The sequence below is a fragment of the Myotis myotis genome, unplaced genomic scaffold, assembly GCF_014108235.1.
Source record: "Myotis myotis isolate mMyoMyo1 unplaced genomic scaffold, mMyoMyo1.p scaffold_m19_p_5, whole genome shotgun sequence".
Classification (NCBI taxonomy): Eukaryota; Metazoa; Chordata; class Mammalia; order Chiroptera; family Vespertilionidae; genus Myotis; species Myotis myotis.
Window position 1 is genome coordinate 5605313 of NW_023416357.1, and position 14465 is coordinate 5619777.

General features: G+C 40.5%; 2 protein-coding genes across 16 annotated transcripts in view; one reads left to right on the plus strand and one right to left on the minus strand.

Moving 5' to 3' along the window:
• Positions 1 to 13835, minus strand: part of LMBRD2 (LMBR1 domain containing 2) — a 49571-nt gene extending 35736 nt beyond the window's left edge. For 4 of the 10 annotated variants that reach the window (XR_004967427.1, XR_004967426.1, XM_036308348.1 and 1 more), the window contains exons 1-4: positions 13697 to 13830; positions 3300 to 3520; positions 2961 to 3058; positions 535 to 630 (exon numbers count right to left, since the gene is read on the minus strand). Coding sequence is in view for 7 of the 10 variants with exons in the window: in XM_036308348.1 (XP_036164241.1) it covers positions 535 to 630; positions 2961 to 3058; positions 3300 to 3473 (368 nt within the window). In the remaining 3 variants the exon portion in view is untranslated. Of the gene's footprint in view, positions 1 to 534; positions 631 to 2960; positions 3059 to 3299; positions 3521 to 4311; positions 4333 to 12930; positions 13071 to 13696 lie in introns of those variants that run through there. The other 6 variants (XR_004967425.1, XM_036308347.1, XM_036308346.1 and 3 more) reach the window with 5 other exon arrangements.
• A 66-nt stretch (positions 13836 to 13901) lies between these two features.
• Positions 13902 to 14465, plus strand: part of SKP2 (S-phase kinase associated protein 2) — a 57367-nt gene continuing 56803 nt past the window's right edge. For all 6 annotated transcript variants that reach the window (XR_004967431.1, XR_004967430.1, XR_004967429.1 and 3 more), the window contains exon 1: positions 13902 to 14251. Coding sequence is in view for 3 of the 6 variants with exons in the window: in XM_036308361.1 (XP_036164254.1) it covers positions 14244 to 14251 (8 nt within the window). In the remaining 3 variants the exon portion in view is untranslated. The remainder of the gene's footprint in view (positions 14252 to 14465) is intronic.

A 14465-nucleotide genomic window follows, 5' to 3' on the forward strand; every position in this document is an offset into this window, starting at 1 on the left:
AAGCTGTAGCACGTAGAAAAAAAAGATTTGGAACGCATCGCAGGTCAATGCGACCATAGCTATAATTAGAGCTATGCAGAGAGAGTCAGGTAACGCAATGACCACATGCGGGACCCTAGGGGACATTAACATTTAGGAAATGGACACAGAAGTGGAGCCCAGGAAGGAAATGCAGAAGGCTGGGCTAAGCAGAGGGTGATGATGGCTTCCGCAAGAGCAGTTTCACACAACAATGGGGCTAGAAACAGACTGACATGGATAGAGAAGGCCAAGAGAGAAAGCAATAACTAGAAGGGAATAGTGACAAGGAAAATTATTCTTTCTAGTTCCTATTTATTGTTTGTGTTTTTCTTTTCATTTCTTTTCTTTTCAGATGGGAAAGACTTAAACAAGCAGAAAGGGAAAGGAAAAAAATTTAAGGAAAAAATAAGTAACATGAGTAAATCCTAAAATATGAAGGTTCAATGAAAAATAATCACTTTTCATTTTACTCTAGCCAATATCTTAAAAATTTTATCCTTCACTACCACTTACCATGTTAAAAACTGCGATGTCCAGTATACTACCCTCCAGAAAATTGGCATGATTCCATCAGGAATGTAACTCCATGGCTTGAAACACGGGTGTGGACTGTTTGATAACAATTTAAAGCAAATTAATCAATAAATGATGACTAATTAAATGAATTATACAATTAATTTGTATATGGCAAAGTTTATTTGCATTCAGATTTTAAATTATTGACTCTAACTTGTAGATTTTTATATAAAATTCAAAGCTAATTGTCAAACTAAACAGACACACACAACAGGAACAAAACAGTTTGGGACACAATGTTCACCCAATAGACTAATAATGCAACTGTATTTCAGAACAAATGCATTGTGAAATTAAATCTCTGGTATGATTCCTTTAAATACTGATGATTACCTTTAAAATACACACTCACTCCATTTGTGGGGCTGGTTATTTTGGGGAAGGGGAGTGGGGAAGAGAAAGACATTGGGTGTTTAATTCCTGGAAACTGAAATGCTAACTAATCAGTTACTCTGGCATAACTCCTATGGAGACACATGCCAGCATCTATACACAATTCAATTGGAATTTTCTGACGATACGTGTATCTGACCATAGAGCAGTGATGGCGAACCTATGACACGCGTGTCAGAGGTGACACGCGAACTCATTTTTTTGGTTGATTTTTCTTTTTTAAATGGCATTTAAATATATAAAATAAATATCAAAAATAGAAGTCTTTGTTTTACTATGGTTGCAAATATCAAAAAATTTCTATATGTGACACGGCACCAGAGTTAAGTTAGGGTTTTTCAAAATGCTGACTCGCCGAGCTCACAAGGTTCGCCATCACTGTCATAGATCCTTCCATTAACAGTCTTCCTAGACTGTAGGGGTACCCTTTAGTCCCAGGGCTTTCCATATGCACAACTGCTGCTGATCTATGTCCAATTTTTCATGATGCTTCAAAGGCAAGTGCCTACATTTTAAATTTACCCTTATTCGAGTTAGATTTAAAAAATAAAATAAAAGTCACACAAAGAAGCATGCAAATACTCCTTAGAGCATTGGCAAAAAACACAGTCACCATTTATTAGCTTTCACTCTGAGCCAGTGTGCACTTGAACAGTAAACTACCCATGCTGCTGGGAGTTAGCCAGGTTTAGCCAGTTGTGTAATTCTTTCGGAAGGTAACTGCTACGAGCAGAAGAGCGCTGACAATTTTCAGTGCAAAAATTAGAAGGCAACATTGAAATCAATGATCAGAAACTAATGTTACACTAAAATATTTTCCTAAGAAAGCCTGCCATTCTTTGTCTTTTCTATTATGAGATTTCTCTGCTGGATTTTATCTTTTACAATTAAATGTGTTTTTGTCCTATGAGCCACCATCTACTTTAATACTGGCCACATGTTTTTAGATTCTCTTCAATAGTGTATCTTGTAGGTTGAAAAAAGTATGCAATACAGGCATAAACATATACATCTCTCCTACCTTCCACATAATTTTCTCAATAAGACCCATTTGCAAAAACATGTTTAACATTTTTTGAAATAAAAAATTCATCTTAGAGTTGAAGGTAAACAAACACACACATACACAAAAAAACACTAGTTTTTTTGCTTGGAAAATTAATATGAATTCAATAAAACCTTTTGATCATTTGAACTTTATTCACTTTCAGTCTAAAACTCCAACGATTTCAAATGATGTGCTATATGAAAGAAATATCCCACATATAGAATTACCTTCTTGTCCTTTAATACTCGACCTTGCATATTAGGCAAAAGAGAAAACGCATGCCCCATTTTTTGAACCGAGAGCAGCTGACATGAAAAATAGCTTTTGGAAATCACATTCTAAAAGGGGTTGACGCCGGATTAAAACATCAGGCCTTCTCTGAGTTTCTCATTAGCATCTACTGAAAGGCCTTGTGCACAACAATAAACATTTAAAATTGATGTGACATTTTTTTTTAAAAATATATTTTATTGATTTTTTACAGAGAGGAAGGGAGAGAGATAGAGAGCTAGAAACATCGATGAGAGAGAAACATCGATCAGCCGCCTCCTGCACATCTCCTACTGGGGATATGCCCGCAACCCAGGTACATGCCCTTGACCGGAATCGAACCCGGGACCCTTCAGTCCGCAGGCCGACGCTCTATCCACTGAGCCAAACTGGTTCGGCGAAAATTGATGTGACATTTAAATTTAAGCAAAATACGACGTAAATAAAAGTCTACCAGCAAAGGACGGTGGTGGGAGGAGGGGGTGAGTAAAGAATGAGAATAAACTTTTATAACTATAAAATCCAGATGGTAAACACTGACAATTTTTGAACAATTTGCCTGCTACAATATGTAAGGAAGAAAGCAAGGAAAGAAGGGAGGGAGGGAGGCAGGAAGGGAGGGAGGGAGGCAGGAGGGAAGAAGAAAGAATACCTTGGAGCTGGGGTGGCCGTGGCGTACACGCCTGTGACGTTGCTGTTCTCAGGGGGGCTTGAGTTGGCAGCAGCATGCTTGCACCGGTTGTATATTGTCTAAAGCAACAAATACATGGTTTAAAAATGAAAATCAAAAGGTTACCAAGAACTTCCGGGATATTGGAGTGTACTAACCTATCTACCTGGCTAGGCTGTTTAGTGATCAAATTCATAGAACATTTAAATTGAAAATAAGTATAACCTTACATAATTTAGTAGTCTTGGCTCTAAGATCTCTCAAACAGGCTGTATGATTACAATTGTCTTTTAAATTGTGAAAATCAGCTTCACCTCTTACCGTACTAACGTCCAGAGGCAGAATGAAGACAATAAGAAAGCAGAGATACCAAGCTAGCAGTGTTCCGACAATTACAAGTCTGTGCTGCTTCTTAAAGTCTCCATATCGATGAAGTAGAAATAATGCCAGAAAAAAAACAAAAACAATCTCGAGTCCCAAAGCTGCACCACTCATTATTGAACGTTCACTCGGACTAACCAGGGCTGGATCATATCTGTAAACTGAAAAAAATAAATAAATAAATGCAGTATTAACATAGGGCACAACCACTTGAAATTTCCTAAATATTGTTTATTAATGCATGAGTACATTCTCTGGAAAACTGCCAGGCTTTACAATGGACTACGAATAAGGTAGAAAGGATAATTCCTACTCTCAAGTTCTTATATCTTACTTTTAAAGCATATCTTGAAATTTCACATAAGTTATATCTTCAAGAAAAAAGATATTTTAACAAAATTTACATTAGTTCTAAAAACATTACAAACTAAGAATACTAGCTGTGAAGTTTCAATACAGTGTCATTTGGAGCTTACTGCTTAATGTTGTAAGTCCTAATAGAGAATTTTATACGAATTTACTACTGATCATAGGGAGTTAGATATTTTATAAAATAAAGTTTTCCAAGTCATCCAAACCCATTTTCTAAAAGAGGAAGAGACAGAAAGAGAGATGAAGAGAGACTATTTGAAAGTAACATTTCTTTTGTTTGAAACAGTATTTTTCTTTATTGCTAATCTTATCTAAAAACTTGCAGAACTTGAAATTCTTAATTCCTTTACTGCTTCACAAAATATACTTACCACTTTCCACATCTATATAAATCTTATTTTCTTTTTAAAAAGTTACTTTACTTATTTTATATGCTTAAAAACTTATCAATGACTACTGAACAGTCATACATTAAAATTATTTTTATTATAAATGCTGCTGATAATAAGCAAATAGTTTAGTTAATAGAGATAAGCAAATAGTTTATCTGCTATCTATTTACTCTTATAAAATACTTTACCTTGCCCGGCCAGTGTTGCTCAATGGTTGAGCATCAACCCATCAATCAAGAGGTCACATTCCTGGTCAGGGCACATGCCAGGGTTCTGGGCTAGATCCCCAGTAGGGGGTGTGCAGGAAGCAGCCAATCAATGATTCTCTCTCATCACTGATGTTTCTGTCTCTCCCTCTCCCTTCCTTTCTGAAATCAATAAAAAAATATTTTTAAAAAATAATAAAATAAAATAATTTACCTTTACTAACTGAAGGCAATATGTACTTTTCACCTTTGTAAAATCAATGCTAGGAATTTTTGTTTGTCTATGGGACTAACTAAATATTCCAAGGAATTGATTAATTCATTAATTAACATAGAAAAAAGATTGTGATGTCACCCACCAAAAGAAAATAAGGCAGAATTAATAAAATACTTCAAATCAACAAACATCTCCAACCAAAACTAGTTATAAAAAGAACAAAGAAGGTTTGGGTACTTTACAAGCTAAACTTAAATCTATGTGAAAAAATCATAAAAACATAAAAGTGATATTTAATAAACTATTTTCTTATTTCTTTATATTGTTGAAGTAGTTTCTTTCTATTCCTCTGTGCATTTCAACCAAATTTTCATTTTTCTTAAGTATCTAAAATTGTAACTCTTTTGTCACTATCATCATATCCTGCTATATTTTTATACTAAGCACTTATCCACCTGATGTAACATATATTCTTTATATTTATTGTCTCCTTATAAGCCCTCCCTCTTCCCCTAACCCACTCATACACAGATTCTATGAGAGCACAGACTTTGACAATTTTATTCAGTACTATATCCCAAGTCTCTAATATAGTGTCTGGCATGTAGTAAATATTAAAAAATATCTGTTGAATGAATAAATGAATAAAAAACATCACTAGCCCTGACCGGTTTGGCTCAGTGGATAGAGCATCAGCCTGCGGACTGAAGGGTCCCAGGTTCGATTCTGGTCAAGGGCATGTACCTTGGTTGCGGGCACATCCCCAGTGGGAGGTGTGCAGGAGGCAGCTGATCGATGTTTCTCTTTCACCGATGTTTCCAACTCTCTGTCCCTCTCCCTTCCTCTCTGTAAAAATCAATAAAATATATTAAAAAAAAAACACATCACTATTTACTTTAGTATATATACTTTTTATTACTGATGACTTCAAAGGCAATGTAAAACTTGTTTTGGTCTCCAAAATTGATTTTATAAATACTTATTACAACTCAAAAAGCTTAAAAATCTATTCATTACTACTATTCAAAATTTCAAAATCAAAAAATGTACACCAGTACAATAAAAATAAGCCAGATCTTATTTTTAAGCCAAGAATAGATTAAATGGTTGGTTAGGCAATATCTCAATGTAGGCTGTGCTGGTGAAACCATAACCATCTTCAAGATCCAGCTTTCAAAAAACTGTAATTCAATGTGAATTTAACATAATTATTACCTGAAAATTTCCTTAGGGTTTGACAGATATTTATTTTGCCTGAAATTGTCCAGTGCAAGGAATATAACAATCATAGAAAAAAAGACTCACTATCAGAGATTATAAAGGAAATGCTAAATAAAGTATGGCAGAATCAAATAGAGTATTACTGAAGTTTAAGAAATGCTTGTTAAGATTATTTAATAACCTTAGAAAATTACCATAACATTAACTGAGAAACTAGATCCACACATTTTTACATAACATGCATAAAAATGATAAGGCAATGAAATATATGCAGACTTCAATAATAGGTGGTAAGATTAAGGGCATAAACAAACAACAAAACCACAGTTATAAACACAGAACTTGCTAATATTTTTTACTATGACTGCTTTTTTAGTCTGTTTCATCACCAGCACTTCATGTTATGGATGAATACACAGAATTACGAGTCTTTTATTCTAGTAATAAAGAAATGATCTGTTTCATCTCTTCCCATAGTCATTACCTGAGTCTCCTACTGCTGCTGTGAACAATCACTGTGACTCCTGGCTTGCAACAACACACCTACCTCACAGTTTATGTGGGTCAGATATCTAGGCACAATGTGGCTCAACTGAGTTCTCAAACTTGAAATGAAGGTGTCAGCAGGTTTGTGTTCCTCTCGGGAGACTAGGGAAGAATCCATTCCTCAGTTCATTCAGGCTGCTGGCAAATTCCGTTTATGGTTACAGAACGGAGATCCTTTCGGGCTGTCAGCTGGCATCTGCCCTGAGCTCTCGAGATCTCATTCCAGCCTTTGCATGTGGCCCGTATCTGAGAGCCAGCAAAAAACACTCCTCAAGTCCTCACTCTAGGAATCTGACTTCCTCTTCCGCCCTCAGCTGGGAGAAAGCTCTGCTTTTAAAGGCTCGTCTGACCTCCCTGGGCTCGCCTACTTCCAGGGACTTCGGTAGCGCTATCCTTCGGGGTCTATCACTGTTTACCACAGCATCTTCCTGTTCAGGTGAACGCCTGTTGCCTTGTTATGACACAAGGTTCAGCCTGGTCCCATGAAATTGGAGGTAGGAACTGGGTTTTCCCTAACCTGTGATGAGGAAAATACTAGTTTTAAAGTCTATATCTTGACCTTGTGCCTAAATTCAAGTGAGGAATTATTTTTTGCAGTCCAGAATTATAGCACTTTCTAAGGTTCCTTATGAATTCCTGTAGCCTGTCTTTATTATTTCAGCTGAATAACTTCCTGCTCAAAGCTAGGGATACCTCCTTATTCTCCACCTGATATAGTTATTTGCATATTAAATTCATAAAATAATTTCATTAAAATCTAATAAACAGATTGGTCAACTCCAGTTTGGCTTATTAAAAAAAAACACCCTCATTGCCAGGAAGGGCAGCAATTTGTCAATATGTATCAAAGACCTTAAAAAAGGTATATACCCTTCATTCTAGCAATTCCTCTTAGAATAACTTAAAGAAAAACCAAATGGGAACAAAAATGTATATACAATGTTACTTTCTACAGCAGTGAAAACATAGCCCTGCCAGTGTGGCTCAATGGTTGAGCATCGACCTGTGAACCAGGAGGTCAGGGTTCAATTCCCAGTCAAGGCACATGTCTGGCTTGATCCCCTCTCCCTTCCTCTCTACATCAATAAAAATATTTTTTTAATTAATAGAAATTAAAACATAGAAACAATTTAAGTGTTTGTACTAAATAGTCCAGGAAGTCTTAAAAATATCCATTAGCCTCATCGTGGTCCATTGCCTTTTTGAGAAAAACAGGAAGGGTTTCATAAATCATTAACCCTGCTAACTTGGCATGACTGATGGGAGCAGAGGTCTGTGCCTGAATCAAGGCCTGCCTACCAGAACCACTCCACTGCGGACAGTGACTAAAGGAGCCCACCAGACTCCACAGCCCAGAAGACAAGGAGACTCAGAGAGGCACTGCAGAGATGGCAAAAGGGACCTGGGTGGGATCTGAGGGAGAATATATACCAGAAACACACGTATATGCATGGACACATATACATCAAAATGCTAACAGTAGTTGTCACAAAGTAGTCAAGAGATGACTTCTACTGTATTCTTTGTGCTTTCTTATGGGTTTTTAATTTTACATCATGAATATGTATTATTTTAACATTTCAAAATCATTTAAAAATCGATATAGTAGCATGAAGATAAAACATATGGCAACTAGAAAATAAAAAATTTTGCTGCAGCACTATTACGTGCCTAAAATTACAACTACTTTAAAATACAAATGTTTTATTATACCATGGTAAACCAACTCTAATTAATAACTGTGTAACTTTATGCAAATGAAACTGTTAGCCGTGACCAGGTGGCTCAGTTGGTTGGAGCATCATGCTCTACACCAAAAGGTTTCAGGTTCGATTTCCGGTCAGGGCACATACCTAGGTTGCCGGTTCAATCCCTGGTCGGGTGCGTACGGGAGGCAACTGACCGATGTTTCTCTCTCTCTCTCTCACTCTCTCTCTCTCTCTCTCTCTCTCTCTCTCTCTCAAATCAATGAAAACATATTCCCAGGTGAGAATTAAAAGGAAAAAAGAAAAGAAACTGTCAAATGAGGATAATCATCTCACAAGAGCTGCTATGAAGATCAAATGAGATATAAAAGTAAAACACCAAGTAGGCATTCCAGACACAGAGTAGGTCTTCAGTATATTCGTGCTACTAATCTCCACCTCCTTCATATCAAGTGCTTCTAGAACCTAACTAGCTGCCTCAAAGGTCTCAAAGCATAAGCTTGACCCTATGTGCTTTCTCTCTCACACACAAAAAAACTATGCTTTTTGCTTCACATTCGCTGTGGTTATCACAGCCTGGGCCCATCCTCATTCCTTTCAAATAAAAACTGATCTTCACTCAAGAAATTGCTCCCCTTGCCTCACGTGACAAACTGGGAGTATGTCAGTAGGTCTGCAAGGTAGCCCAAACACCCCTTGGTGGGACCCTGTGGACAGTGACAGAACGCCTCTCAGAGCCATGACAAGCAGGTGCACTGTATACCAATGTCACATAGGAAGATAATGCCATTCTTCTAGGAATATGCTCAAAATAGAGTAGATCAAAACGGATCATTTGCTGAACTGTACACAGGTGCAAAAATAAACTCAAAGGCAAAAGACGAAATATGCCTCTGACCACAAAATTGGTCCTTCTAATATTAATGAATATAATAAAAATGACAAAAATAAAAGAAAATGCTCAAGTTTGAAGGCAAACCCAAATTCAGTCCCATCTGATTAGAAATAAAAAAAAAAGAGAGAGACTTAAAGCTGTCATTGGATGGCATTAACACCACGGCAGCAAAAGTAGATTTTACTCAAACTCAAAATGCTAATTCATTCATTCAATCAAATTTAAGTTCCAGATATGTATGCATAGTCTACCTTTCAAAATACCAGTTCTGAAAGTCTTCAACATTTAAAATCCAAATAGGTCTTTTACCAACCAAGATACTATATACAATATTTCTTTCAAATGCCTTTCATAATTAGCATGTTAATGATACTGACTTGGAGTGCTGTTCCCTAAGTACTTTATGGTTGGTGGTGATTTTCCAGGCTAAATACACTTTAAGTGAAACATTTAGAGGTTAAGACAATTTTAAAATTTGAAGCATTCCAAATATTTTTTAAAAAGAGAGATAAGGAAAGGAAGGAAGGAAGGAAGGGAGGGAAGAAAGGAGGGAGGAAGGGAGGAATGGAGGGAAGAAGGAAGGAAGGAAGGGAGGAAGGAAGGAAGGAGGGAGGGAAGGAAGGAAGGAAGGAAGGAAGGAAGGAGGGAAGGAAGGAAGGAGAGATTGAGGAAGGGAGGATTGTTAGCAACGGAACACAAAACTTTTATCAAAATCTAAGATCCTAAAACTGAATGAAAACTTTCCAACTAGAACCCAAGGATTCATCAGAATCGGACTGCGTAACCTTAAATATGTATCTCTACTCAGCTATGTGAACTAAGTAGGAGCCACCTCAAGATCCTAATAATGAAAAGGAACTAGAACCAGAAGTGCAAGTAATGCAAGTCAACAATTCTCTACCCCCAATCAAAGTTTTCATTTCCAAAGGTAAACATTATTCTCATGTTTAAAGATTCCAGGTATGGGGAGAATTCAGCTTAGAATACAAATAGAATATAAGAGAATGTCACCCCCACTTTAAAATGTGAAAGAGTCGTAACTGAGTTGGCAAACCAACCAGGTGAATTGAATTCCAAAGTATGCAAGCCATCTGAAGGTAGATGGACACATAAAAACTGTTTCACCTTCGAAAGGCCTGAGAGAGAGGCAGCAACATTGTGAGCAGGTAAGAAGAAAACAAAGGACTGTAATGGATTCTTAAAGACTTTAAGTAAAGAGATCGGAGGACTTACTCTGATAATTAAAGAATGAGCCTTAGAATCCTCCCTAATAACAAAATATTTTTTTTAAAAAAAGGAGGAGTTAACATTTAGTGTGTTTAGACAACTGAATGAAACCTCATAGCTCAGTAAGAAAGGACTGTCAGTAGCCTTGTCTAATAAAGAAGAAAAATGGCAGAGAGGTCAGAGCTGGGATTCAAACCCAGGCATCCTGACTACAGAGCCTCGCTCACAATTAGGGTACTACACATTCTCTTCTCCAGTCCAGACATATCTTCTGAATGCAACTTAAACTGTTTAAATAATTCATTTTGCTCAGTTTTCATGGTGAACCAATTACAGGCATTCCCTATGAGTTATTCCCTTAGATATATCAAAGTAGATGCTAAGAAAGCCAGGTTTAACATAGAACTCAACTAAGCCTTTTCACCTCGCAGGTAATGCTGCCATTACTTAAAGATAATACGACTCTAATCCACATGGGAAAAGTAGAAAAGAAAACAGAACAAATTAAATCGGAAAAGAACCCTTCTTAATCTTTTGTTTCCTCTAAGCTAAAGAACATTAAAAAAAAACAAAAAACTAAAAGGATCTTAAGATTTACCTCATGCTGTGATGGAGCTAAGGAAAAAAGCACACCGGCCTTCTATTTCAATAGAATCTTTTTTCATATTTGATGTTCAAGAACACCAATACACTACTAAATACTAAATACAGGTACACCTTAGAGCAGTGGTTCTCAACCTTCCTAATGCCGCCACCCTTTAATACAGTTCCTCATGTTGTGGTGACCCCCAACCATAAAATTATTTTCGTTGATATTTCGTAACTGTAATTTTGCTACTGTTATGAATCGTCATGTAAATATTTGATATGCAGGATGTATTTTCATTGTTACAAATTGAACATAATTAAAGCATAGTGATTAATCACAAAAACAATATGTAATTATGTATCTGTTTTCCGATGGTCTTAAGCAACCCCTGTGAAAGGGTGGTTCGAACCCCAAAGGGGTCGCAACCCACAGGTTGAGAACCGCTGCCTTAGAGTCAAGTGTAATTTCCAGTCCTTGTTGGCCCCTCCTGTGCACTGATCTTGTAACTATGTTCTTCCCTCTTTGTCTGATAAACACATTACCAATTTACAAAGTCACTTTGTATTCTATCGGAAGCTTCCACAGAGGGCCAGAAGTTACTCACTCTACGTCATTTTTAGATATGAGAGAAAATTATAATTCATTTGTCCTAGATACCGATCTAGTAATTCTAGTTGTGGAAAGATGGTATAGCTGTCTCACTGCAGTGGGACAACGGGTGTGTTGAATAAGATTAGAGGAATAGTTCTAGCCGGTTTGGCTCAGTGGATGGAGCTTCGGCCTGCGAACTGAGGGGTCCCAGGTTTGATTCGGGTCAAGGGCACATGCCCGGGTTGTGGGCTCGATCCCTACTAGTCGACTTGCAGGAGGCAGCCAATCCATGATTCTCTCTCATCATGGATGTTTCTATCTCTCTCTCCTTCTTCCTTCCTCTTTGAAATCAATAAAATAAAAAAAAAAAGATTAGAGGAATAGCCCTGGCTGGTTTGGCTCAGTGGATGGAGCGTCGGCCTGCGGATTGAAGGGTCCCGGGTTTGATTCTGGTCAGGGGCACATGCCCGGGTTGTGGGCTCCATCCCGTGTGGGGTATGCAGGAGGCAGCCAATTGATGATTCTCTTATCATTGATGTTTCTATCTCTCTCCATCTCTCCCTTCCTCTCAGAAATCAATAAAAAAAAAAGATTAGAGGAATAAAATTAATCAGGGAAATAAAATAATCCACAGCAGTTGCAATCACAATGCAGATCTTGAAACCAGCAGACATCAATCTGTGCCTAGGTAGTAATCTCAAGTCTTCAATGGATACAATTCCTTCTACGAAATAGAATCACGTGTACCAATTTAAACTTTTATTTAACATATACAGAGAATAGCCATGATTAGAAGGAATGCAGAGGAAAAGAAGTATTCCCATTTTTAGCAAGCTAAAGTATTTCTGTTACCAGGGCAAAATACTAGTGAAATATCTACTCTAGAATTTGAAGACTGATTTTCAAAGTTGACGGCCTCTCTCTGAAGTCCTATGTGGGATCTCATGTCCACCAATTCAGACCTTTCAAGTTCTCTGAGAACTGGAAATGCTCCCTCGCTCTCAGGCACTTACAGCACAAGCCTATTTCTCGTCTTCCAATTTAGGATCATCCCATCTGCTACACCTCTCTAGCTATAAGGGCGGTATCTAAAATGGCCTCTCCCAATTACTTTATATGTCAAAACATTGCTTAATTCTCATCATGGCGTTTTAAAGTGTTTTCTTGCTTATCCTTTCTCCACCTTTAGCTTATAAGTTCCGTCTTGTTCACCTTTAGCTTCTAAGTTCCATCTCGTCTCCTTTACTGAAGGAGGCTATCATTTTTTGTTAAAAAAAAATGTTTTCTCTAATGACTTGCAATTTTTAAGGGAAAGGATGTAGATTTCAAGCTAAGCCAACTGCTTTCCCCTTAGCCAAAGTAGCATAAAGTTAAGTTTGTGTAAAAAACAATCCAGAATATTTCATTTAAAAAATATTTCCCATATAAACCATAATTTAATGAATGCTGAACAAGCGGCCTGGCTATTCTTAGCCTAGTTTTCGATCCAAATCATTGTGTGAACAGATCCCCTGTTTGCGCCGATGGCTCCTACTTTCAGGAACAAACTAAAGGCTCGGGAATGCATGTCTCTGTCAAGCTCGGCGACAAGCCTGCATCAAACGCCTACCTGGGCCTGGAGGCTGAGCGCCAGCATCAGGTGAATCACTGTGTCGTGCGGCTCACACATGTGATTTCAGCGATGACGCTGGCCTGCTGGCTTGCCAACTGAATGGATGCCCTCCGTGTCCATCAGGGCCGCAACGCACGCCCCCTCTCCCCGCTCGTCTCCTGGGTCCCGGTGGCAGAGGCGCTCGCACAGCGGATTTCGCCCGGTCATGCAACCGGGAGCAGGGAACGTGCCCTGCTCCCGGCGCCTCCACGCTCTTCTCGGGGACCGCGGCTGAGAGCAGCTCCCTTCCGGGCGGGATGCAACCAGAGGCAGCGGGTAGAGCCAACGCCACCGAACGGCTCTGCGGGGGGCCCTGGCGTGGCACAGCCACCTTACCCGTCCCGGGCTGCGCGGACGAGCCTGGTCACGGCTGCACCGGGAGGGGACCCGGCAGTGGTCTCCCGCTCCCCTCCACCTGAACCCCCGCCCGTCCTTCGAGCTGCGCTCTATCCGGTCGCCCCTCACTCGGAGCCTGGCAGGCGGGCGTAGCGCCTGTTTCCCCAGCGAGGACGGGATCTGTCCACAGACCCGGGCCCCAAGGGCCGCAGCTGCCGGGCGGGGGCAGAGCAGGTGCGACGCCCGTGCCCGCAGCCTCCCACCTGGCGGGCGAGCTGGCCCCCGCCTCCCCTCGGGGGCTGCGGCCGCGGGCCCCTCTATCTCCGCCGGCGCTCGGCCCCCAAACCCCGCCCCCCCACGGGCTTCACGCTCTTCCCCACGGGCTCACCGTCCGATCTCGCCAGGCAGCGTCTGGAAGGACCGGGACACCCCGCCTCCGCCGTCCAGCGTCGGGGACCCGCGCTCCGGTGACGGCGGCGACGGTCACCAGAAGGCCTGCGGGCTCCTGGGAAAGGGAAGCCCGATCCCCTTCAAGCGGCGGCTGACATGTCCGAGTCAGGCGGAGCGCCGCCCGCTTCCGCCTCCCTCCCCGCCTCCCCGGGGGGCGGGCCCGCCCCGCAGCCGCGGGGGTTTGTGGGTACCTCGAGGCTGGCCGAGCTGCGAGGAAAGGAAGTGGTAGCGAGCTCGCCGGACTACGAGGCGGGGCAGGAACTACAACTCCCAGCAGGCAGCGGGGCCGCAGACGGCGGCCGCTGAGATGCAGCTGGAGCGCCCCGCGCGCGCGGAGGGGATGGAACGTTGATAGAGTTGGCGGGTCTCGCACCAGGCGGCAGGAGCCTCCCGCTTCGGCCCGCTGCGCTCCTAAGCGGGAATCCGGGAGGCGGGCAAGTCTGCAATTAGTGCACATATTTTAAATCCCGGAATCCGTGGACGCCATGCACCGGTAAAGCGATTACGAAGAGGGGCAGACTTGAATGGACCTTCTTAATTCATTTAGGCCACGAGTCTTGCTACTTGCTGAAATTGTTGCTAATGCTGCAATGGGAACGGGTTCTCAGCCCCTTTTGGGGAAAAAGCGTGGGTGGATGGACGGATGCTTTAGTGCGGTGGTCAGTGTGTGGTTTTATTTGTCTTTCTGTATTGGGCTTTCCTGCTCT